The sequence below is a fragment of the Oncorhynchus keta genome, chromosome 24 (assembly GCF_023373465.1).
Source record: "Oncorhynchus keta strain PuntledgeMale-10-30-2019 chromosome 24, Oket_V2, whole genome shotgun sequence".
Lineage (NCBI taxonomy): Eukaryota > Metazoa > Chordata > Actinopteri > Salmoniformes > Salmonidae > Oncorhynchus > Oncorhynchus keta.
The window spans coordinates 40,962,482-40,986,757 of NC_068444.1; the positions used below are offsets into that span (position 1 = coordinate 40,962,482).

The 24,276-nt window shown below is 45.1% G+C and overlaps 2 protein-coding genes across 11 annotated transcripts in view; one reads left to right on the plus strand and one right to left on the minus strand.

The window, feature by feature from the left end:
• Positions 1–4,190, plus strand: part of LOC118357758 (SRC kinase signaling inhibitor 1-like) — a 38,593-nt gene extending 34,403 nt beyond the window's left edge. For all 4 annotated transcript variants that reach the window (XM_052478325.1, XM_052478326.1, XM_052478327.1 and 1 more), the window contains one exon: positions 11–4,190. In XM_052478325.1, coding sequence (XP_052334285.1) covers positions 11–169 — 159 coding nt within the window. In that variant the 3' untranslated portion in view covers positions 170–4,190. The remainder of the gene's footprint in view (positions 1–10) is intronic.
• Positions 4,191–8,431: 4,241 nt separating this feature from the next.
• LOC118357759 (formin-like protein 1) overlaps positions 8,432–24,276 on the minus strand; it is a 64,928-nt gene continuing 49,083 nt past the window's right edge. For 4 of the 7 annotated variants that reach the window (XM_052478341.1, XM_052478337.1, XM_052478343.1 and 1 more), the window contains 11 exons: positions 15,413–15,667; positions 15,139–15,263; positions 14,408–14,610; positions 13,778–14,012; positions 13,583–13,651; positions 13,381–13,461; positions 11,921–12,214; positions 11,313–11,414; positions 10,976–11,080; positions 10,727–10,835; positions 8,432–9,663 (listed from right to left, as the gene is read on the minus strand). In XM_052478341.1, the coding sequence (XP_052334301.1) occupies positions 9,563–9,663; positions 10,727–10,835; positions 10,976–11,080; positions 11,313–11,414; positions 11,921–12,214; positions 13,381–13,461; positions 13,583–13,651; positions 13,778–14,012; positions 14,408–14,610; positions 15,139–15,263; positions 15,413–15,667 (1,679 nt within the window). In that variant the 3' untranslated portion in view covers positions 8,432–9,562. Of the gene's footprint in view, positions 9,664–9,713; positions 9,979–10,726; positions 10,836–10,975; positions 11,081–11,312; positions 11,415–11,920; positions 12,215–13,380; positions 13,462–13,582; positions 13,652–13,777; positions 14,013–14,407; positions 14,611–15,138; positions 15,264–15,412; positions 15,668–24,276 lie in introns of those variants that run through there. The other 3 variants (XM_052478338.1, XM_052478344.1, XM_052478339.1) reach the window with 3 other exon arrangements.

Sequence of the window (24,276 nt, forward strand, 5' to 3'; positions counted from 1 at the left end):
CCTTCCGTAGAATGCAAGCAACTCACCAGGGGGATCCAAGGGACCCCGGTCAACTGTAGCGGCGAGACTGAAGAACCTCCAGCAAGGCAGCCTGGAGAGGCCCAAGACCAGGAAGCAGAGAGAGGACTTCCCCAAGATCCAGGGCCAGCAGCAGGTATTCCACTTCTAGAATGCCCCTCAGGGGAGTAGCCCTCTTCAGAACAGCTCTGGTGGCCTTTGACCTTGACAACTTCCCCGTCTCACAGCTGTCTGGGCAACTAGTGGGTTCTTTCGGGACTATACTGGGATACAATATGTTATCAGTGTGAATGTAAGGTGACGCGAAAAGGATTGGGCTCATCGGAAATCACCAATGTTGGTTGTTATATTATTTGACTTTGAGCTGTGGTTGGATCCAAAATGGATTGTGTACTGAGCGGGCTCTATTATCCCATTGGCTGGCATTGATGTTTCTGATGAGGGTAAGATCATGGAGGTATTGTACACTTAACAAGCTAAGTGGCACCTAAACTGCACTTCTCAATTATGCCATGGAATAGTTGAACATCTCAATGCCGAACCCCTGACTTTTCACCGAGCAGATGATGATCCTACAGTACCACGGCTGTCTGACTCGGCTTCCTTTATTTGAACCACTGAATCATTCTGTCTCCAGCTGAGTCATTGAAACCACAGTCCAAAAGTGAGAGGGTCAGGCGATGGAAAAGTCATACTCATTCCAGGGATTTTCTTTATTTGTACTATTTTCTACATGACATAACACATGGAATCATGTGGTAACCGAAAAAGTATTAAACAAATAAATATTTTATATGATTCTTCTTGAGATTCTTCTAAGTGGCCACCCTTTGCATTGATGACAGCTTTGCACACACTTGGCATTCCTCCAACCAGCTTCATGAGGTAGTCACCTGGAATGCATTTCAATTAACAGGTGTGCCTTGTTCAAAGTTCATTTGTGGAATTTCTTTCCTTCTTAATGTGTTTGAGCCAGTCAGTTGTGTTGTGACAAGGTAGGGGTGGTATATAGAAGACAGCCCTATTTGGTTAAAGACCAAGTCCATATTATGGCAAGAACAGCTCAAATAAGCAAAGAGAAAAGACAGTCCGTCATTACTTTAAGACATGAAGGTCAGTCAATGCGGAACATCTCAAGAACTTTGAAAGTTTCTTCAAGTGCAAAAACCATCAAGAGCTATGATGAGGCTAGCTCTCACATGGACCGCCACAGGAAAGGAAGACCCAGAGTTACCTTTGCTGCAGAGGATACAGTTCATTAGAGTTATCAGCCTCAGAAATTGCAGCCCAAATAAATGCTTCACAGAGTTCAAGTAACAGACACATCTCAACATCAATTGTGCAGAGGAGACTGCGTGAATCAGGTCTTCATGGTTGAATTGCTGCAAAGAAACCACTACTAAAGGACACCAATACACCAATAATAAGAAGAGACTTGCTTGGGCCAAGAAACACGAGCAATGGACATTTGATCGGTGGAAATATGCCCTTTGGTCTGATTCCAAATTTGAGATTTTTGGTTCCAACTGTCTTTGTGAGACACAGAGTAGGTGAACGGATGATCTCCACATGTGTGGTTCCCACCGTGAAGCATGAAGGAGGAGGTGTGATGGTGACACTATCTGTGATTTATTTAGGATTCAAGGCACACTTAACCAGCATGGCTACCACAGCATTCTGCAGCGATACGTCATCCCATTTGGTTTGTGCTTAGTGGGACTATCATTGGTTTTTCAACAGGACAATGACCCAACACACCTCCAGGCTTTGTAAGAGCTATTTGACCAAGAAGGAGAGTGATGGAGTGTTGCATCAGATGACCTGGCCTCCACAATCACCCAACCTCAACCCAGGTTGAGATGGTTTGGGATGAGTTGGACTGCAGAGTGAAGGTAAAGCAGCCAACAAGTGCTCAGCATATGTGGGAACTCATTCAAGACTGTTGGAAAAGCATTCCACCAGGTGAAGCTGGTTGAGAGAATGCCAAGAGTGTGTGAAGCAGTCACCAAGGCAAAGGGTGGCTACTTTGAAGAATGTGTTGACCACTTTTTGGGTTACTACATGATTACATATGTGTTATTTCATAGTTTTGATGCCTTCACTTTTATTCTACAGTGTAGAAAATAGTCAAAAATAAAGAAAAACCCTTGAATGAGTAGGTGTGTCCAAACGTTTGACTCTGACTGAAGCCCTCCTCCCTCCTCTCTGAAGCAGCAGTCTTACGTGGTTCAGCAGGCACTCCAACCCAGTAGGCTGATCTGAATGGCCCTATCCCACCTCAGCCCAAACTGTCCCTCTCAAAGGACCTTCTGGCAGCTCTCAAAGTCAGGTAGAGATAACACAGAAAGCCACTCCGTTCCAGCTAGCACCTGTCCTGAGCCAGTCAACCCAATCCTCTCATTACCCTAACGGGGATAATCCACACTCCATTAGCTAACTGAGATAGAGGCCACCTCATTTGAACTCTAAGAAACAGGCCCCATGTGGTGCTCTTTAGGCTTAGGGGGTCTATTCACAGGCTATTCGAGTTGAAAAGACTATCCATTGGACTGAAAAAGAGCCCCAAAATGTTGCCATGGTTCAACTCGCTTCGGATGGCTGGATTGATGCACTTCTACATTCATCTTGATCAGATCTGAAAGGTTTTTACCTTGTGTGGGGCAAATTAATCTCATCCACCACCAAAGCTGTAACCACATCTATTTTGGTGAAGCACAAGGTTTGCACCAGAACAAAAACCATACTTCACTCTTTGGGGTGAAAGTGAAAGGAGTCAGAAACCACTTGGAATCCGTGTTAAAAAAAACATAAAAGTATCATAAAAGTGCAGAAGATGACCTCCCAGAGAGGTCAGTCAGTGTGCTTCACAACAATGCCCATTAGTGAATACAGTAGTTAGCACATGGCTAACATGTTAACCTTTATTTGACAGTGGAGGAATACACACCAAGCATTAGTATTCATGTCTATTTCCAACCTGGTCTCAGAGCATTTCGTATTACTCTGTACATAAATCCGAGAACTCCATTTATTATGATATGTTGCGATTTCGTACAGGAAATCAAATCAAATCAAATTGGTTGGCTACACATTTTTAGCAGATGTTATTGTGGGTGTAGTGAAATGCTTATTTTCCTAGCTCCAACAGTGCAGTAATATCTAACTATACATGCAAATCTAAAAAGTAAAAAGTTGGCATGTATTTATTTGTGGATGTCCTTCAACCATTTCGTATGATATTTAACAAAATTGCTAAATGTACAATATGTTACGAACTTGCAAAATGTAGGTTATGTTACAAATTCCAATTTGTTGCTGCTAATTTTAGCTAGGTGGCTAGCATTAACGTTAGTTAGCTGGCTAACGTTAGCTAGGGTTAAGAGTTAAAGTTGGGGTTAAGGTTAGGTTAAAGGGTTAGGGTTAGGGTTAGCTAACATGGTCAGTTGTTGTAAAGCTGCTAATTAGTTCAAATGCTAAAGTTGTCCGTGATGAGATTCAAACACACAGCCTTTGGGTTGCTAGACATTTGCGTTAAACGCTCACCCTTCCACCCCGACCAACCACCCTCCTTTCGTTTTTGCCTTAAATGTCACCTTCTGTCTTATGTAACCATCCTAAATGTAACATATCATACTAATTTAATGGTCCCGAATTTATATTTACTATGTTAAATCTAGCCTATGAGACCAGGCTGCTATTTATGCTGTTTGCTGGAAACCACTCAATTGTGTGAGATTGCGTATGCCTCCAAGTGTACCTTCCTTCACTATCTCCATTTTGTCATGATGTCAAATATGCCCTCGGAGTCTGCGGATGCTGTTTATTAGGGTCATTACACTGTGCAGATTTTTTTTGTGTGTGCAGATTACGCTCATGGCAAGAGTGAGTCCTCTTATGATGCAGATGATGTATTTTATTAAATGTCTGACCTGATGTTTGTAGCATACAGTAAATACAGTAATATATATCTAGGCAATTGGGTCAGTAAAATGTGGTAAACTGTCTGTGATCAACCAAACAAAGGACCTGTTCAATTTAAACTATATGTTTAACATATGCAAATAATATGAATTAATATACTGTATGTTGGAGTCAGTTGAATATATTGGACATACATGCATCTGTGTGACCTGTATGTACAGTGTGGGTCAAATAAAACCCCATGGGTAGGCTATTTTGTGTACTGTGATGCATCATGTTAGGTTAACTCTATCAACAATACAGGACTGCTTCAGACATGAACCAATGAGGTCATTTTTGAACCAATAGGATTTAACCAAGACCGTACCATTTTATCCAAGAGGGGAAAATGTGCACGAGCTGAAAAATTGTTAACGTCAACAAAAGTGAAGTTTGTGTGTGCACAACATGTGAATGCCTTGGGGTTATCTGATTTTAAAAAGGCTTAGATGGTATTCTGCTATTTGATATCTTAGCCCAGTGCCTGAGGACATTGTGTGGACATTGTCTCAACACGGTGCTATGGCTGCATTCACTGTTCCAATACCTGTCCAGAAGGAATGACAACAGGCGAAGGCCAGGTGCTGTACTTTTTTTGTTTGGCCTCTGAATGGATGATTTTGGGGGGGGTGCACCTGTCTGTTCATGTCCGTGTAAAGGATATGTTGTGATACAGGCTCCAAGAGATACAGATATACCGGTGTCCCTCAAGTCAAAATTAGAGGACGTGTAGTACGTCTTACCCGGTCGTACAATACCATACGAATTGTACGACCGGGTTAGGTGAAAAGGGTTAAGGTTCGAATTAGGGTTAGGAAGGGTTAGCGCAAATGCTACAGTTGTCCCCGGGGCGACTCAAACATGCAGCCTTTGGATTGCTAGTCTGCCACGGAATACGCCCACCCATCCTACCCGACCAACCTCCCTACTTCCATTTCTGTCTAACGTAACTAGGCCATTAGTACAGATCGTATGTCTTGAGAGGGGCTCGGAAATGTGTATAGCATATTCAGATCAAATCAAATGTTATTGGTCGCATACACATATTTAGCAGATGTTATTGTGGGTGTCTCTGCAGCCAGGCTGCACTGTTTGCCCCTAGTGCTCCTTCCATAATTACAAATGGCTCCTTCCTCTCCCCACATTGAATGAACTGAATGTACATATCTATAACCTCCATGCCCCATGTAGACCAAAGCTAGTGTAGACTTCTACTGCTCTTCATCCCACCCAGTCTATCTCACTTTGAGCAGTGAGCCTCCCAAGGACACACCCCAGCCCCATCTATCATGAGGAGAATAGAGCCAGAACATAGATGACATTGATCTAAATCTACATCAGTGCAACCAGCTCTCTTGGCATCCTTAAAGGCACGCCTCTCCTCTCTTCTCCTCTCCTACCTCCCTTTGTCTATGCTCTTGGCTTAATAGGAAGTCTGCGTCGTTAATCTTAGGCTTTTGTCTTGTTTCTCCCCTTAACCCTTTTGCCCCGTTGAACGGTTGGATGGGTAAACCAATGTGGCAGCGGTGTGGGGGCCCTTAGACATCTAATCGGAGGAGGAAATCTCTTGTTCTCTAAAGGCCAAGGCACATTCATTAGCAGTGGCATCAAATTGAGCTTGATGTTGTGTCCAAATGTGTCAGCGAGAGAGGCTCAGTGCTGGCTTTTCCCTCCTTGAGTTTGTTTGTTTGGGTCTCCAAGGCTCTTACGGAGAAGCCCCTGTAGGTGCAAAGTGATGGGAGGATAATTCATTTCCATTCATTTAGTCTGGGAGGCAGCCCACTGTTTGGACAAAGAAAGCTTCTTAACTGTTTCAGACATGACCAATTCATTGAAAATATGTGTTGTTTCAGGGGTGAGGATTGTTTGGGTTGATCCTAACAGCCAATAGTAGCTTTGGGTTTTTAGCCCTGAATGTGTCCAAACGAGCCTGCAGCCGAGGGCAAAAGTACAAACGAAAAACATAATTGAGCAATCACAGAGCAAGAAAGTATGCCTAGGGTTAACCAGGGTAAAAGCAGAGTTCAGCCTTCACTTATAAAGATCTGTAGAGTATAGCTCCTCCATTACCTACTCCTTTTCCTATCCTTCTCTTCCTCTCTCCTTCTGAAATCTCAATCTGTATTGCTTCACCCCTCCCCTCCCTTTCCTTTCCTTTCCTTTCCTTTCTCCTCTCCCAACTCCCCTTCCTCTCCTATCCACTGTGGAGAAGCTGCATTGGGACAGGTAGCCCGTCCTCAAGTCTTGACACCAGTGCAGTACCGATCACAGCATCACTTCCTCAGTTTTGCCTATGCTCTGCTTAGCGACAGCCACATGGCTCAGATCTTGACAGGAGCAGGACGACTGTCGGGCTGGGCTGATACACCAAACACAGCATACCCCTGTGGCCAGTCAGGGGAAATGCGCTGCACTGGCTGAAGCATACAGTAGCACCCCATGTGACCACATAGATGTAAGTTAACCAATGACCAAGACCGTAGCTTGACCCTGGTCTGTCTCTATCTGGAAGGCGTCACCAAAGAACAGGGAAAACAAATGTGATCTTAAAACACTTATTAATAAAACCCTTTTAAAAAATGAGAATCCAACAGAAAAAGCTGCAGACTGCAGACATTTCCCAGACACCCTATTGCAGTAGGTTAGGTTAGGAGTTAGATAGAGATCATGTGAGCAATGTTCTCTCTCCTTCCAGGTCCTCTGCTATCATGGTCAGTATGAGTACTGGGATAAACACTGAAGGTAAAATGGTGGACAGCAAGATTCAGCACAAGATCCCACTTCTGACACCAAATATTGCAAATTGAACACATAACGATCCTAAAATCCCACAGTAAACATGGGTACTCTATCCATAATGTGAAAGGTTCTGGACTCATTAGCACCGTTTTGTACATTAGCCACCACAATTGTTTTATTTTACCATGCCACTAAATGCAAGTCAGATAATCCCACAGAAGGGTTATGTGCAGTCTGAAACTACCGGAGGAAAGTGTACAAATATTGCCATGGAAGCCCTCTGCACAAATATATACCACTGGCACAAAAAACATGCATAACTGGAGATAAAACATCACCCTTGGTAAATCCTAGACATTAATACAATGTATTATTCATTTTAAATATAGAAATAAGAGCTAATATGAAAATAAAGACCACGCAATTAACCTCAGAATAATCAAAATCATATCAGAGATATACTGTATTGTGAGAAAATAGTGTACTACCCGATAGTTATTGTTTGCAGTGATTATATCATGTACATAATTCAATCTTCATCTATGTTTTATATTATCAAGACTGTATTTTTATACTTGAAAAGAGGATTCATAACCACATTTTAGAAATGTATTCTGTAAATGAATTTGTGTGTGTTTTGTTTTCTATTGCCATCATTTTGGTTCCTTAGTACTTACTTAGGCCATTGAGCAAATTGTTTGTATCATTTCTTGTCATAGACTAATATGGTTCATGGCAGGATACAAAGAACACAAGCAGTGACATTTGTGAAAAATCTGAAACCTTTGAGAGGCTTCTTTGGGAAACAATAGAAATCAATGACGAAGGGTTGTGAACTACTTACTACACTCAGCTTGCACGGGTAGAGGGAACGAAAGAAAGAGAGACCCAGAGCACATTTCCTCATCCCTCTTTTACAAGTAGTCACTGGTGACTACCCACAACTGTCTTCCTCTATCCTAATCAAAAGTAAACAATATCGTACATACAATACGCTTTCTCGATGAATGTGTGGTCGTTTAAAGTAGTCTGTGGGTGTTCAAAATCATGTAAATAGACCGAGAAGATGTTACTTATATGGATTTATGTGGATTTCTTTTTGTTGTTGTTGTTGTTGTTGAGAGAAACGTAATCCAAACAGCATGCACATACTGTACATTCCCGGAATTTGCACGCTGGGTCAACAAAAGGTTCTGTTACTTCTGTCAATACCTCTCCTCTGTGTATAACTGTAAGTGTATCTTAGATTAAACATTGCACAGGAAAATAGATTTTGTATCATGTGCAACAGGGTCAGTCAAAACAAATGTCACTGTCAACGTTGATGTTAAGAAAAAGATCTGAAAACATCGTAGAGCAACTACTCTTCCGTTTATTCTGAGAGTGATTCTCGCTGTGCGTGTGAGATAAGTGTTGTTTATGAGTGCTGAAGAAGAATGACACAGCAATACGGTATGCTAAAGACCAACTAACAGTGCAAATGCTACGCCAATTCTACATACTGAAAGAGCTGTTGCTGCTTTTTGTGAGAAGATGATCAACTATGGTACTTAACAAAGACTGCTGCTTTTGTACCTCTCTGTTGTGTTTTTGTGACAATAAAAGTGAACCTCTTATACAAGAAAGGATTTGATTCAAATTCATTCAGGGTCTGAAATGAACTCCAAACCAATTTCATGTTTCATGACTTCTGGTGTTATAAAGTAGCAGACAATCACAGTATAAAATATTTATTAGTTCAAACCCAAAACAGTGAACCAAAGAGAGGGTTATCCATTCAAATATTTTGAATATAATACAAATCATGTTCTAAGCTTCATTCTGAGCTGTCGTAATCCTGCTTGTCCTAGGACAGACAGACAGACAGACAGACAGACAGACAGACAGACAGACAGACAGACAGACAGACAGACAGACAGACAGACAGACAGACAGACAGACAGACAGACAGACAGACAGACAGACAGACAGGTCAATATGCCTTTACACCAGATACAGCAGTTATTGGGGTTTGACAATCTGCAGCCATCTGAGGACCACAAATAGAACAAACTGTTCACTATGAAAGACAAATGTAGTCTTGCTAGCTTTCACTGATTGTTACTTAATGTACACTGTCCCAGTGTTGAACCTCCCATACACGGGTCCTAAAGCTCAAATGAGTATTGTAGAGAATGAGGGTTTAAATCATTCCGTTGAACTATAAAGTCCATCCATGGCCAAGCCCTTTACTCCACTAACATTATGTAGAAATAGGAAGTGTTTACTTCAGTAAAAGCCTGTGGAGTTATGGTATATGGCCAATATACCACGGCCAAGGTCTGTTCATTGGCACGACGCAACACAAACTGCTAGAACAGAGCCCTTAGCCCGTGGTATATTGGCCATATATCACAAACCCGAGGTGCCTTATTGATATTAGAAACTGGTTACCAACGTAATCAGAGCAGTGCAAATAAATGTTTTGCCATACCCGTCGTATACGGTCTGATATACCACTCCTTTCAGCCAGCCAGCAGTCAGGGCTCGAATCACCCAGTTTATGATGAGGAATATAGTGTATTTACTGTAGGTGTTTGTTGTGGATCAGAGAGGTATTAGGAGACAGCACCTCACAGTCTAATATTCCTAAAGCTCTACTTAGAGGGTGGACGTTTGCTGTTGGTAGAACCACAGGTAGAACCAATCACCTGCCATGCTGGGCTAAGCCTAGGGGACTTATTTCAAGTTTGTGTGCGCTCTATGTCAATGAATTTAAATGATGGTGATGCTTTGAATGGAGTGTGTGTGTGTGTGTGCGCACAAGCAAGCGTGTGTGTGTAAGCAAGCGTGTGTGTGTAGTGTTTCACAGGAAGATGTCGGAGGAGACTTGGAGCTTCTGTCTGGGCTTCCACTTGGCGCTGACTCGGGACCCGTCTGTCCGTCTGTATGGCTGGTTCCTCAGGTCTAGCAGGGATAGTGGATGGGTAAAAACAGCACTGTGAGACCACAACACGGAACAAGTCTGGTCCTAAACAGGCTTTGTAGTGACACCGCCACGCTAACAAAGACAGCTGCATCAAGAGGGCAGAGGCACATGGTGCTACACTCTCGTGGTGTGCATAGGAGACACAGGCATCTCCGGAGACAGAGAGAAAGTGAAAGACAGACCTATACAGTTCTGAGGGGACTATGTAGGGCTGTCATCACTGAAGCCAGAGTCGCAGAAGAGGCGAGAGGTGCGCTTGCCAGAGCGAGCCGTGAAGGGCACAGCCTTCAGAGCTGAAAACCCCAGAGAGAGAGAGAGAGAGAGAGAGAGAGAGAGAGAGAGAGAGAGAGAGAGAGAGAGAGAGACAGAGAGAGAGAGAGAGAGAGAGAGAGAGAGAGAGAGAGAGAGAGAGAGAGAGAGAGAGAGAGAGAGAGAGAGAGAGAGAGAGAGAGAGAGAGAGAGAGAGAGAGAGAGAGAGAGAGAGAGAGAAAGAGAGAAAGAGAGCGATAAAGGGAGAAGAGGGCGACGGTAAAGACATAACCAAGGGGGAGGAGAGATATGCACAGGGGAATGAGTGGGAATGACATGAAAAAAGGATTGAAGGGAGAAGATGAATGTGGATGTGACAGATGCAACAGGATAATGTAGGTGGATATTGCATGGCGACAGTTAGTTATGATGTATTTGTGGAAATGGGAAAAGGCTACAGAAAAGCAAGCGTTATCAGGAACCATCCCTCCTGTGTTCCAATGGCACGTTGTGTTAGCTAATCCAAGTTTATCATTTTAAAAGGCTAATTGATCATTAGAAAACCCTTTTGCAATTATGTTAGCACAGCTAACATACACACACTGTACATCAATTTGTACACACACACACACACACACACACACACACACACACACACATACATACATACATACATACATACATACATACATACATACATACATACACATACATACATACATACATACATATACACACACAATGAGTGCACTGGAGACCTCGACCCATTATCCCTGACTCCACCAGGCCCACCTGTGATGATGTCCTCGATGGCTCCATCCTTGCCCTCCCGAACCAGGGGGGTCACCTGCCGCCTCTTCAGCTCCGCTATCAGATCCATCTGGGGCATTATGGGTACCTGCTGTGGGGGGGTCGGGGGGGTCAAAGGGCAGGCAAAAAATGTTGGGGTCTAAATTATACACGTGTTGAAGGTAAGTGGAGTGAGTCAACTCTCCCTGTGTCTTATCGCTCCTACGTGGTTGGTAATGTGTCACGGACTACCTTCTGGGATGTTTCAGGCTTAGGCGAGGTTGACAGTGGCCCAGTTTTCCATTCACTGGACAACACATCCTGCTTTTTCCTCTGCTCATTCTCCTGCTCTGCTTGCTGCCGGGGGTGTTATAAAGTGTGTGTTATAAAGACATTTGTAATCATTTATGTATGGAACACTGTCACATTAATGCAACAGTTACTGTTTGATGTGTGGCAAAGAGCTCAGCTCGTCTCTGTTGATACATTAACGGACTTACGTTTTAATAGCCGGCTGGTATAAGTACTGTATGAATGATCGAATGAATTGCATCAATGAACAACGTAATCAGTCAACGTGGGGACTAACCTTATAGGCCTTGATGAACCTAACAAAGACGGGGAAGAACATGGAGGGAGGTGTGGTTTTAGGGTTCTCTCCAAAGTACTCCACCGCTGATTCATACACATCCTAAAATGAGAGGGGGGAAAATGATCATACCTCCATTACACTGTACCTCATTGCTGTCTGTAGCAGTACTGTTTTACAAATGTTATTAGCCTCTCCTAAATTAATTTAGTATGGTGCAATAAAACTGTTACTAGGTTAGCCTCTGTGATTATTATTATTTGACCCTGCTGGTCATCTATGAACGTTTGAACATCTTGGCCATGTTCTGTTATAATCTCCACCCAGCACAGCCAGAAGAGGACTGGCCACCCCTCAGAGCCTGGTTCCTCTCTAGGTTTCTTCCTAGGTTCCTGCCTCTCTCAAGAGTTTTTCCTAGCCACTGTGCTTCTACATCTGCATTGCTTGCTGTTTGGGGTTTTAGCCTGGGTTTCTGTATAGCACTTTGTGACATCGGCTGATGTAAAAAGGACTTTATAAATACATTTGATTGATATATTAGGCTGTACATTTTGCCACACTGATTGTCAATTTTATATATATATATACATTTAGTAGGGAGATTTGACCTGGGCTGTCTTGCCATCTCCTACTACAGAGTCCAGCAGGTCATTGTTGCTGGTGAGGAACTCCTGCAACACAGAGTTGTCTTTGTGTATGGCAAACTCCTTCCGGGTCACCTCCATGCCCCTCTCCAGGGCACGCACGTCCTGCAGAATGCTGTCCAGGGACACCAGAGCAGCCTTGTCCAAGAAGTACAGCTCACTGTGGAAGGTTTGGAGCTCGGGGTATTTCTCCTGGATGATGTTCACTATGAAGTGAAGCAGAGTCTGACTCCGGTCTGTGGACTTGGTGTCTAACAGCTAGATTGAATAAAAAGAAAGAAAGTTGCACACGCTATACAGTATATGCTCCAAACTATTTCATGGGTAAACCTAATAACCAAGAATGTACCACGTTGCCAAAACTTTGAAGGTCAAATGCAGCTGTTTTCATATAAATATCAAATCATTTCTGGGTAACACTTAAGTACCTTACTGTGCTTGTCTTCAATTAAAATGGTCAAAAAGAAACAAAAATAGCTTCTTATCAAAGAGCAATTTCTCAAGCAAGAATTTAGTTAGGACTGCCTGGGAGTGGTCTGAGTGGGGAGGGGGAAAACTGAAAACTAGCTGTTATTGGCAGAGAGTGACATGACCAGGCAGGCTGACATTTCAGGTGCTCTTTTCAAACAGCTCTTAAACTTAAAGGATATTATATTAATTTCCACAACTACACAGTATTATTCCAACCTCTTAGTGGAAATAGATATAAAACACAGGAAAATCACGTTTTTGAGACCCTGTTTTCTGCTCCGGAACAAGGCAGTTAACCCACTGTTCCTAGGCCGTCAATTGAAAATAAGAATGAGTTCTTGCCTAGTTAAATAAAGGTTTTTAAAAAAAAGGATACAAAGTCAAAAGGTTAGCCTGATCCCAGATCTGTATTCGCTTTAGGACAGTGGTAGTCAGAGGGGTCAGTGATAGCACATACAGAACTGAGATCAGATAATCAAGGGATACAGCACCCCATCAAAATGAGAAATACAGTGTGATCAAGAGCAAATGTGTCCAATCCTGATGATCAAGTTGTTACTCGTCTCCAATTAAATCCATTTTGACGTTAATTGATGGTTTGGGTAACTCTGCCTGTCATTGATTATCATCAGCAATCATTGTTAGTTGAGACATCCTCCACAGCTCCAACTTAGTGTCCTATTCATTCAGTCACTGTGGCTAATTCAGAGCACGCCTGTCACAATCGGTTATCTCTGGATCTCTCACTGAGGTGGAGCCCCATTTGAGTCTATTACCGTAGATAATCAATTAGATGCTGTGCTAAAATGACATTCTGCTAACCCAAGTGAATCTTCCGGACTAAGTTTGGAGTACAAAACCGACGTGCCTCATGGTAGGAAAAGGAACACAAAATGAGCCTCTAACATTTGGTTGATAAATAGAGTACGCTTTATGTTCGAAGTCTTTCCCACCAAGTCGAGACTCTGCAGGCGGAACCCATAGGCTGCTCCTCTCTTGCTGCTGTTCATGTAGTTTCCAAAGGCTAGGATGATCTTAGGAACAGAAGAGGCATACCAAAGTTAGACACCAACGTTGTGCCATCATACAAAACGAAACAATATAGCCGCGTACCATCCATGCAGCGTATCAAAAGAGCAGTCTCCTAAACGGTACCTCAAGGATCTTCTTCAGCTTGCTAGAGGACTTGATTGACATTGAGGCAGCGATGATTGCATTGAGTTGCTGTTGGAGAGATGGGAACATATTATGGTGATCTCTGGTATTTTGGGGAAGCTTTTGTGCATCCGACTAGATGATAAAGCATTGAAACAATCTCGAAATAACATTGTTTTCAGTATTTCTACTGACCGGCTGGATGAGCTGGATGCTCTCTGGGAAGTTGCCCATGAAGGTGAGCGTACTGATGCGCTGGGGCAGGCGGGGGATCTTTCCAAAGCGTACCATAAAGCGGTCCTCCTCGGGGAGCTCGTCCAGGGGCCTCCCGTCTCGCTCGTAGTTCTGGATGAGCTTGACTTCGTACTCTGAGGGGATGAAACGCTCCAGCAGCTCTAGGAAGTCCAGGCTCAGAGCTTCCTGGTTATACCTGTAGGGGAGGGGCAAGAGAAAGTGGAGAGAGCCAGGGTTATGTACAACTACTACTTCATACTACTTGTACAACTACTACGCTGTTCATACACTCTGATTATTGTAAACTGACAATAGAAGTGAGTGATCCTTCACACACTTCACATCGGTTACAAGCTTATCAGTTACTATCACATGCTTAGTAAAACCACAGCTAACTTTACATTCCTCTCTCTGGCTGTACATAGTCACACAACAAAATAGGTATACATTTAACATTTCGGTCATCCAACCGCTCTTATCCAGAGCGACTTACAGTCAATGCATTCAACTATATATAGTAGTACTACTTCTAGTCTTACGCACAATTTACATGTAGTATCATTTTCTTATAACTTGATAACAGACACATACGTCTCTATGGAAGTACAGATGTCTGAGGCGGCCATGCCTCCCTTGCGCAGGGTGATGGCGAGGTTCTTGGCTCTGTTGGGCTCCAGTAGGGACACTTTGCTGGGGGTCTTCTGGGCCACTTTCGCTCTCAGGGGCCCCACATCAGCCGGGGCAGTCTGGGCCTTGGTCTTAAACTGCTCCTCAAAGGCATCCATGTTTAGCACCTAGGACATGGAGTGGAGAGGTGGATTTTTATTTATTTATTTTACCTTTATTTAACCAGGCAAGTCAGTTAAGAACAAATTCTTATTTTCAATGACGGCCTAGGAACAGTGGGTTAACTGCCTGTACAGGGGCAGAACGACAGATTTTGTACCTTGTCAGCTCGGGGATTTGAACTTGCAACCTTTCGGTTACTAGTCCAATGCTCTAACCACTAGGCTACCCTGCCGCCCGGATGACTAATGCAGGTGCTGTTGGTAATGTCCAAACTGTGCGATTTACAGTTTAAACAAGTCGTTGATTCGGCAGGAAATGTTGTCATATGACGGGAGACAGATCAGATAGAGGGAGAAATACAAAAGGATTTCAGGATGACAGAAGAAAGAGAAACGAGAGAGCGGCTGAGACAGAGAAAGAGGGATGGAAAGACTGGAAGGAGAAGAAAGGGAATCACATACAGACGAGGACAGATTGAGATGGACAAGAATACAGATTGTAAGCAGATAGCTAGTAGACTAGGGTGGTCTCACCCCCAGCACGAGCTCATCATCCAGCTCATTGAAGACAGTTCCAGACACCTGGTTGGGTTTAAGGGCCTGCCAGTTGAGTGAAGGCATACGGTACTTAGTCTGAATGGGCTTCTTGTTTCTGTTACCTGTCCAGAAGAGGAACACGTTGTGTTTCATTGTGTAAAACCATTTCTAAAACGGCCAGTCCTTGTTTAGTGGGATCCACTTAACTGAACGTTTTGTCATTAGAAACACGACTGACAGAACTATCTTGACCTATCGCGTGTTAGCTTACCAGTGTGTCCATCAGGCATACCCCCAAATGGTGGGGGCATTCCACCGCCCGGAGGTGGTGGGGGCATACCACCCCCTGGAGGAGGTGGAGGCGGAGGAGGTGGTGCAGTCGAGCATGTAGGGGGAGGAGGAGGGGGAGGAGGAGGAGGGGGGGGAGGAGGAGGGGCTTGTGCTGTGGCCTCTGTTGTACCAGGTAATTGTGGAGGATGGGGAGGGACTACTGATGTGGGAGGGCCCTCGACAGTCGCGATGTGTTCTGTGGATGCAGGGAAAATGAAACAATGTCATTTTGATATGATGAATTTGATTCCATAAACCAAACTAAATTAATATTTGAAGAATTTATTTCCAAAGCACAATATCTTCCAATTTTTCACATTTGTGTTTTTCATCAGAAATTATTGCTGATGGGTATCTTTCATTTGTGTGTAAATATGACTGTTCTCAGATTTTTTATTCATAGATTTGAGAACGCTATATATTCATTGTTTAGCTGGAATGGAATGATCGTATCCAATATGTGGTTGTCTAACCTATCCATCTTATAGGCCGAGTGCAGTCAAAAACATGATTTCCTGTGTTTTATATACAAAATAATGGAAACACTTGAGTAAAAGAGATAAAGTATATTGAAAGTAGGTGCTTCCACCACGGTGTGGTTCATGATTTAATTAAGCAATTGACATCCCATCATACTTAGGGTCATGTATAAAAAATACTGGGCAGGCTATTATTTTGGCTACCATGGCTCTGCCCCCATAGGACAACAATACACAGGGCAAGAGTGGTCACTGAATGGTTTGATAAGCATGAAAACAAACCATATGCCATGGCCGTCTCAGTCTGTCGTGCTCTAGATGGCACGGTATAATTCAATTGGCAATGGGGACTGAAGTACACTATCACTTTTACCTTTATATCTGAAGCATGGTAAGAACTAACTCTGTGCATGCAGGCACTCGTCAAACTGCAAGACAGCTCATTTACATATCCCCTTGACCTTCAACCTCAAGAGTGATACTGATTGGCTGTTACGCACAAGAGAGTTATGGACTATCATTAAAAGGTGTATAACTCCATATATTACACCCCCCCTCCCCTCTTAGTTAGAGCTTACAAGCAAACATAACCTTTTAACAAAACTTTTTTTAAACAAGAATATAGTCATTTTAATACTGCTGTAGAGTCAATGGTAGATGGTGGTCTAGTTCCACTTACAATACCAGGTTTTCCATCTGACTCACTCAAGCACATAGTCCTGTCTGGTGCACTGACTGGTGTGAGTCTCTATGACAGAGGGTTCCGGTGCACTGACTGGTGTGAGACTCTATGACAGAGGGTTCCGGTGCACTGACTGGTGTGAGACTCTATGACAGAGGGTTCCGGTGCACTGACTGGTGTGAGTCTCTATGACAGAGGGCTCCGGTGCACTGACTGGTGTGAGACTCTATGACAGAGGGTTCCGGTGCACTGACTGGTGTGAGTCTCTATGACAGAGGGTTCCGGTGCACTGACTGGTGTGAGACTCTATGACAGAGGGTTCCGGTGCACTGACTGGTGTGAGACTCTATGACAGAGGGTTCCAGTGCACTGACTGGTGTGAGTCTCTATGACAGAGGGTTCCGGTGCACTGACTGGTGTGAGTCTCTATGACAGAGGGTTCCAGTGCACTGACTGGTGTGAGTCTCTATGACAGAGGGTTCCGGTGCACTGACTGGTGTGAGTCTCTATGACAGAGGCTTCCGGTGCACTGACTGGTGTGAGTCTCTATGACAGAGGCTTCCGGTGCACTGACTGGTGTGAGTCTCTATGACAGAGGGTTCCGGTGCACTGACTGGTGTGAGTCTCTATGACAGAGGGCTCCGGTGCACTGACTGGTGTCAGACTCTATGGCAGAGGGTTCCGGTGCACTGACTGGTGTGAGTCTCTATGACAGAGGGTTCTGGTGCACTGACTGGTGTGAGTCTCTATGACAGAGGGTTCCAGTGCACTGACTGGTGTGAGTCTCTATGACAGAGGCTTCCGGTGCACTGACTGGTGTGAGTCTCTATGACAGAGGGTTCCAGTGCACTGACTGGTGTGAGACTCTATGACAGAGGGTTCCGGTGCACTGACTGGTGTGACTCTCTATGACAGAGGGTTCTGGTGCACTGACTGGTGTGAGTCTCTATGACAGAGGGTTCCGGTGCACTGACTGGTGTGAGTCTCTATGACAGAGGGTTCCGGTGCACTGACTGGTGTGAGTCTCTATGACAGAGGGTTCCGGTGCACTGACTGGTGTGAGTCTCTTTGACAGAGGGTTTTGGTTCTCTGTCATTTGTCATGTTCAGTCTGTGTTCATTTGTGTTTCTTTGTGTCGCCTCTTCGACCTCCTGTTCTGAATCAGAGTCGGTGATTGTGACGTCTTCCTTATCTCTGTACCTGGCTGTTCTGTCAGGTCTGAGATGCTTTCTGTTTCTAGCGACCTAGCTTTCTGCGGTAGCGACCTCCTTCGGGTGTGACGATATCACATGATCTCGGTTCATCTCTGATTCTCACCACTGTTGCTGGCTGCCATCCTTTTGCCGTCTCCATGCACTCTCTCTCTCTCCGTCCCGAAACGAAGGAAGCGGTGACGCCATTTTGTCATAGCTCGTCTTCTGCTGCAGCTGTCTGCATTTCAAGCCATGCTGGCCATTTTTGGGAGTCGCTGGTTGAATGGCGGCTTTACTTCCAAGTAGGTTGGAGCATAGGACACGTCCCATGAGTAGCTGAGCAGGGGACTACTGCAGACCCCGGGACAGGTATGTTTCTCAGGTTCGGGAGAGCTGCGTGAGGGTCGACACCTGTCTATGATGCCGACTTCAGCACATTTTTCACTGACTGAATGGCCCTCTCAGCCATTCCGTTTGACTGGGGAAAACCCTGGACTGGAATGTGTGATTTTGAAACCCCACTCTTTTGCACCAACTGAGCAATCTCAGCACTTGAAAAGGGTGCAATCAGTTCAGCTGCAATACCATGTCTAGCAAACACAGCTTTGAACTTCGCTACGACAGTACCTGATGTCTTGTCCGACAGCCGCAGCACCTCTGGATATTTGGAGTAGTAGTCCACTATCAGAAGCAATGTGCGTCCTTGGAACTTAAACATATCAACAGTGTTTTTTTGCCATGGAGTGTCAGGCACTGTGTGTGGTAGGAGTGGTTCCTTTTGGTTGCTGGGCGGTTTTTCTTGACAGGAAGTGCACGATTCGACCGTCATTCAGACATCATCAGCGAGGCCTGGCCAATACATGCGAGCTCTGGCATGCGCTAAGGAGCGTTGAATGCCCTGATTTGCAATGGGGAGCCTCTTAAGTACCTCAGGTCTAAAAGTCTTTGGGAATGATAATATGTTTGTTTACAGGGAGTAGTCCATCTTCAATGTAAAGAGAGTTTCTGATGTGCCAGTAGGTTTGCACTTTCAGTGGTGCACTTTTCTTCACCCATCTCTGTGCAGGTTCCTCAGCAGCTACATCTCACTGTGTGCCTCTGTGACTGCTCTCAGCTGCTGCATAACAGCACCCTCCAGTGGCTGATGTGTGGAGACCGCTTAAATTACTTTCTCGTCACTGAGGTCACAATCTTCATGTGTGGCAGTCTGGGGTACAGCCCTGGACAGGGTGTCTGCTTTTAACATGTCTTTACCTGGGGTGTAGACGATGTGAATGTCATATTTCTGTATTTGAAGCAGCATCCTTCGAAGAACGGATTGGCAGGCGCCTTTCCAATGGACTTGGTGGTTATAGCCTCAAGTGGTTTGTGGTCAGATTGAACTCTGACCGGGACACCATAGACATACTGGTGAAACGTTGTCAGCGCAAACAAGATTACCAGGAGTTCTTTTCCGATCTGGGCATAATTTTGTTCTGCCCCAGACAGAGCTCTGGATGCAAAGGTTATAGGCTGTTCACCTTGCATCAGAACAGCTCAAAGTCCCTCTTTGGATGCATCAGCTTCTATTTCAATCTCTTCCTGTGGATTGAAGAGTTTCAGCAGCGGCGTAAGGGAGATGGCTTTCTTCAGTCTCTCCAGTGCTGCTTGTTGTTCTGGGTGCCACTGCCATGCCATGTCCTTCCTGAGGAACATTCTGAGTGGTGCAGTGAGGGTGACTTCATCTTAAGATGTACTGGGTTAGGAAACGTGTCATACCCAGTAATCTCTGTCGACCTTTTCTGTCTTATGGTCGGGGGCGTCTGTGTGACTGCTGTCACCTTGATGGCGGGCCCCATGTACTTCCCTTCACTCAACATGTCATGTATCTTGTCAGCATTGAACCTCACATTCAGACAGATGACTCTGTCCATCACCTGCTGTAGAATGCGGTCATGCTTTTCTTCGGTGGCTGCTGCAATTGTCAGGTCATCTGCAATTACACAGACCATCAGTGTCACCAAAACTCTCCGAGTGGATCTGCTGAAATACCTTCACTGGCACTTTTTACGCCAAAAGGTAAGCGATTAAACTGGCACCTCCTCCATGGGGTATTGAATGTCCAAAGATCAGCTGATTCTTGCCAATACGGCTCCTTCTCATCTAGGATAGTGAATCTCTTCTTGCCCGCTAGTTGGCATTGCACATCCTCTGAGGTAGGAATAGAGAAGTGTTGGCGCTGTATGGCCTTGTTCAGGTCCTTAGGATCCAAACACATACTGAGAGAGACATTTTTTATTTAGTGTTATGACCTGGCTGTTCGCCACCACTACTAGGCCTTTCTGCCTAGTAGTGGTGTGTCAGATGCACTAATGCCTCTCTGCCTAGTAGTGGTGTGTCAGATGCACACAGGCCTCTCTGCCTCATAGTGGTGTGTCAGATGCACTAATGCCTCTCTGTCTAGTGGTGGTGTGTCAGATGCACTAATGCCTCTCTGCGTAGTAGTGGTGTGTCAGATGCACACAGGCCTCTTTGCCTAGTAGTGGTGTGTCAGATGCACTAATGCCTCTCTGCCTAGTAGTGGTGTGTCAGATGCACTAATGCCTCTCTGCCTAGTAGTGGTGTGTCAGATGCACTAATGCCTCTCTGCCTAGTAGTGGTGTGTCAGATGCACTAATGCCTCTCTGCCTAGTGGTGGTGTGTCAGATGCACTAATGCCTCTCTGTCTAGTAGTGGTGTGTCAGATGCACTAATGCCTCTCTGCCTCATAGTGGTGTGTCAGATGCACTAATGCCTCTCTGCCTAGTAGTGGTGTGTCAGATGCACAAAGGCCTCTCTGCCTCATAGTGGTGTGTCAGATGCACTAATGCCTCTCTGCCTCATAGTGGTGTGTCAGATGCACACAGGCCTTTCTGCCAACATTCCGGCGCCGACAGAGATGGCCGCCTCGCTTCGCGTTCCTAGGAAACTAGGAAACTGCAGTTTTTTGTTTTTTTTACGTGTTATTTCTTACATTAGTACCCCAGGTCATTTTAGGTTTCATTACATACAGTCGAGAAGAACTACTGAATATAAGATCAGCGTCAACTCACCATCAGTACGACCAAGAATATGATTTTCGCGACGCGGATCCTGTCTTCTGCCTTTCAACCAGGACAACGGAATGGATCCCAGCCGGCGACCCCCCAAAAAAACGACTCCGTAAAAGAGGGAAACGAGGCGGTCTTCTGGTCAGACTCCGGAGACGGGCGCATCGTGCACCACTCCCTAGCATTCTTCTCGCCAATGTCCAGTCTCTTGACAACAAGGTTGATGAAATCCGATCAAGGGTAGCATTCCAGAGGGACATCAGAGACTGTAACGTTCTTTGCTTCACGGAAACATGGCTCACTGGAGAGACGCTGTCGGAGGCGTTGCAGCCAGCGGGTTTCTCCACGCATCACGCCGACAGAAACAAACATCTTTCTGCTAAGAAGAGGGGCGGGGGCGTATGCCTTATGGCTAACGAGACATGGTGTGATCAAAGAAACATACAGGAACTCAAATCCTTCTGTTCACCTGATTTAGAATTCCTCACAATCAAATGTCGACCGCATTATCTACCAAGATTATAATCACAGCCGTATATATTCCCCCCCAAGCAGACACATCGATGGCTCTGAACAAACTTTATTTGACTCTTTGCAAACTGGAATCCATTTATCCGGAGGCTGCATTCATTGTAGCTGGGGATTTTAACAAGGCTAATCTGAAAACAAGACTCCCTAAATTTTATCAGCATATCGATTGCGCAACCAGGGGTGGAAAAACCTTGGATCATTGTTACTCTAACTTCCGCGACGCATATAAAGCCCTGCCCCGCCCTCCTTTCGGGAAAGCTGACCACTACTCCATTTTGTTGATCCCTGCCTACAGACAGAAACTAAAACAAGAAACTCCCACGCTGAGGTCTGTCCAACGCTGGTCCGACCAAGCTGATTCCACACTCCAAGACGGCTTCCATCACGTGGACTGGGATATGTTTTGTATTGCGTCAGATAACAACATTGACGAATACGCTGATTCGGTGTGCGAGTTCATTAGAACGTGCGTTGAAGATGTCGTTCCCATAGCAACGATTAAAACATTCCCTAACCAGAAACCGTGGATTGATGGCAGCATTCGCGTGAAACTGAAAGCGCGAACCACTGCTTTTAATCAGGGCAAGGTGACTGGTAACATGACCGAATACAAACAGTGCAGCTATTCCCTCCGCAAGGCTATCAAACAAGCTAAGCGTCAGTATAGAGACAAAGTAGAATCTCAATTCAACGGTATGTGGCAGGGTCTCCAGTCAATCACGGACTACAAGAAGAAAACCAGCCCAGTCACGGACCAGGATGTCTTGCTCCCAGGCAGACTAAATAACTTTTTTGCCCGCTTTGAGGACAATACAGTGCCACTGACACGGCCTGCAACGGAAACATGCGGACTCTCCTTCACTGCAGCCGAGGTGAGTAAAACATTTAAACGTGTTAACCCTCGCAAGGCTGCAGGCCCAGACGGCATCCCCAGCCGCGCCCTCAGAGCATGCGCAGACCAGCTGGCCGGTGTGTTTACGGACATATTCAATCAATCCCTATACCAGTCTGCTGTTCCCACATGCTTCAAGAGGGCCACCATTGTTCCTGTTCCCAAAAAAGCTAAGGTAACTGAGCTAAACGACTACCGCCCCGTAGCACTCACTTCCGTCATCATGAAGTGCTCTTAGAGACTAGTCAAGGACCATATCACCTCCACCCTACTTGACACCCTAGACCCACTCCAATTTTCTTACTGCCCAAATAGGTCCACAGACAATGCAATCTCAACCACACTGCACACTGCCCTAACCCATCTGGACAAGAGGAATACCTATGTGAGAATGCTGTTCATCGACTACAGCTCGGCATTCAACACCATAGTACCCTCCAAGCTCGTCATCAAGCTCGAGATCCTGGGTCTCGACCCCGCCCTGTGCAACTGGGTACTGGACTTCCTGACGGGCCACCCCCAGGTGGTGAGGGTAGGCAACAACATCTCCACCCCGCTGATCCTCAACACTGGGGCCCCACAAGGGTGCGTTCTGAGCCCTCTCCTGTACTCCCTGTTCACCCACGACTGCGTGGCCACGCACGCCTCCAACTCAATCATCAAGTTTGCGGACGACACAATAGTGGTAGGCTTGATTACCAACAATGACGAGACGGCCTACAGGGAGGAGGTGAGGGCCCTCGGAGTGTGGTGTCAGGGAAATAACCTCACACTCAACGTCAACAAAACTAAGGAGATGATTGTGGACTTCAGGAAACAGCAGAGGGAACACCCCCCTATCCACATCGATGGAACAGTAGTGGAGAGGGTAGTAAGTTTTAAGTTCCTCGGTATACACATTACAGACAAACTGAATTGGTCCACTCACACAGACAGCATCGTGAAGAAGGCGCAGCAGCGCCTCTTCAACCTCAGGAGGCTGAAGAAATTTGGCTTGTCACCAAAAGCACTCACAAACTTCTACAGATGCACAATCGAGAGCATCCTGGCGGGCTGTATCACCGCCTGGTACGGCAACTGCTCCGCCCACAACCGTAAGGCTCTCCAGAGGGTAGTGAGGTCTGCACAACGCATCACCGGGGGCAAACTACCTGCCCTCCAGGACACCTACACCACCCGCTGTTACAGGAAGGCCATAAAGATCATCAAGGACAACAACCACCCGAGCCACTGCCTGTTCACCCCGCTATCATCCAGAAGGCGAGGTCAGTACAGGTGCATCAAAGCTGGGACCGAGAGACTGAAAAACAGCTTCTATCTCAAGGCCATCAGACTGTTAAACAGCCACCACACTGACACTGACTCAACTCCAGCCACTTTAATAATGGGAATTGATGGGAAATGATGTAAAATATATCACTAGCCACTTTAAACAATGCTACCTAATATAATGTTACATACCCTACAGTATTCATCTCATATGCATACGTATATACTGTACTCTATATCATCTACTGCATCCTTATGTAATACATGTATCACTAGCCACTTTAACTATGCCACTTTGTTTACATATTCATCTCATATGTATATACTGTACTTGATACCATCTACTGTATCTTACCTATGCTGCTCTGTACCATCACTCATTCATATATCTTTATGTACATATTGTTTATCCCCTTACACTGTGTACAAGACAGTAGTTTTGGAATTGTTAGTTAGATTACTTGTTGGTTATTACTGCATTGTCGGAACTAGAAGCACAAGCATTTCGCTACACTCGCATTAATGTGACAAATAAAATTTGATTTGATTTGGTGTGTCAGATGTACACAGGCCTTTCTGCCTAGTAGTGGTGTGTCAGATGCACTAATGCCTCTCTGCCTAGTCGTGGTGTGTCAGATGCACACAGGCCTTTCTGCCTAGTAGTGGTGTGTCAGATGCACACAGGCCTTTC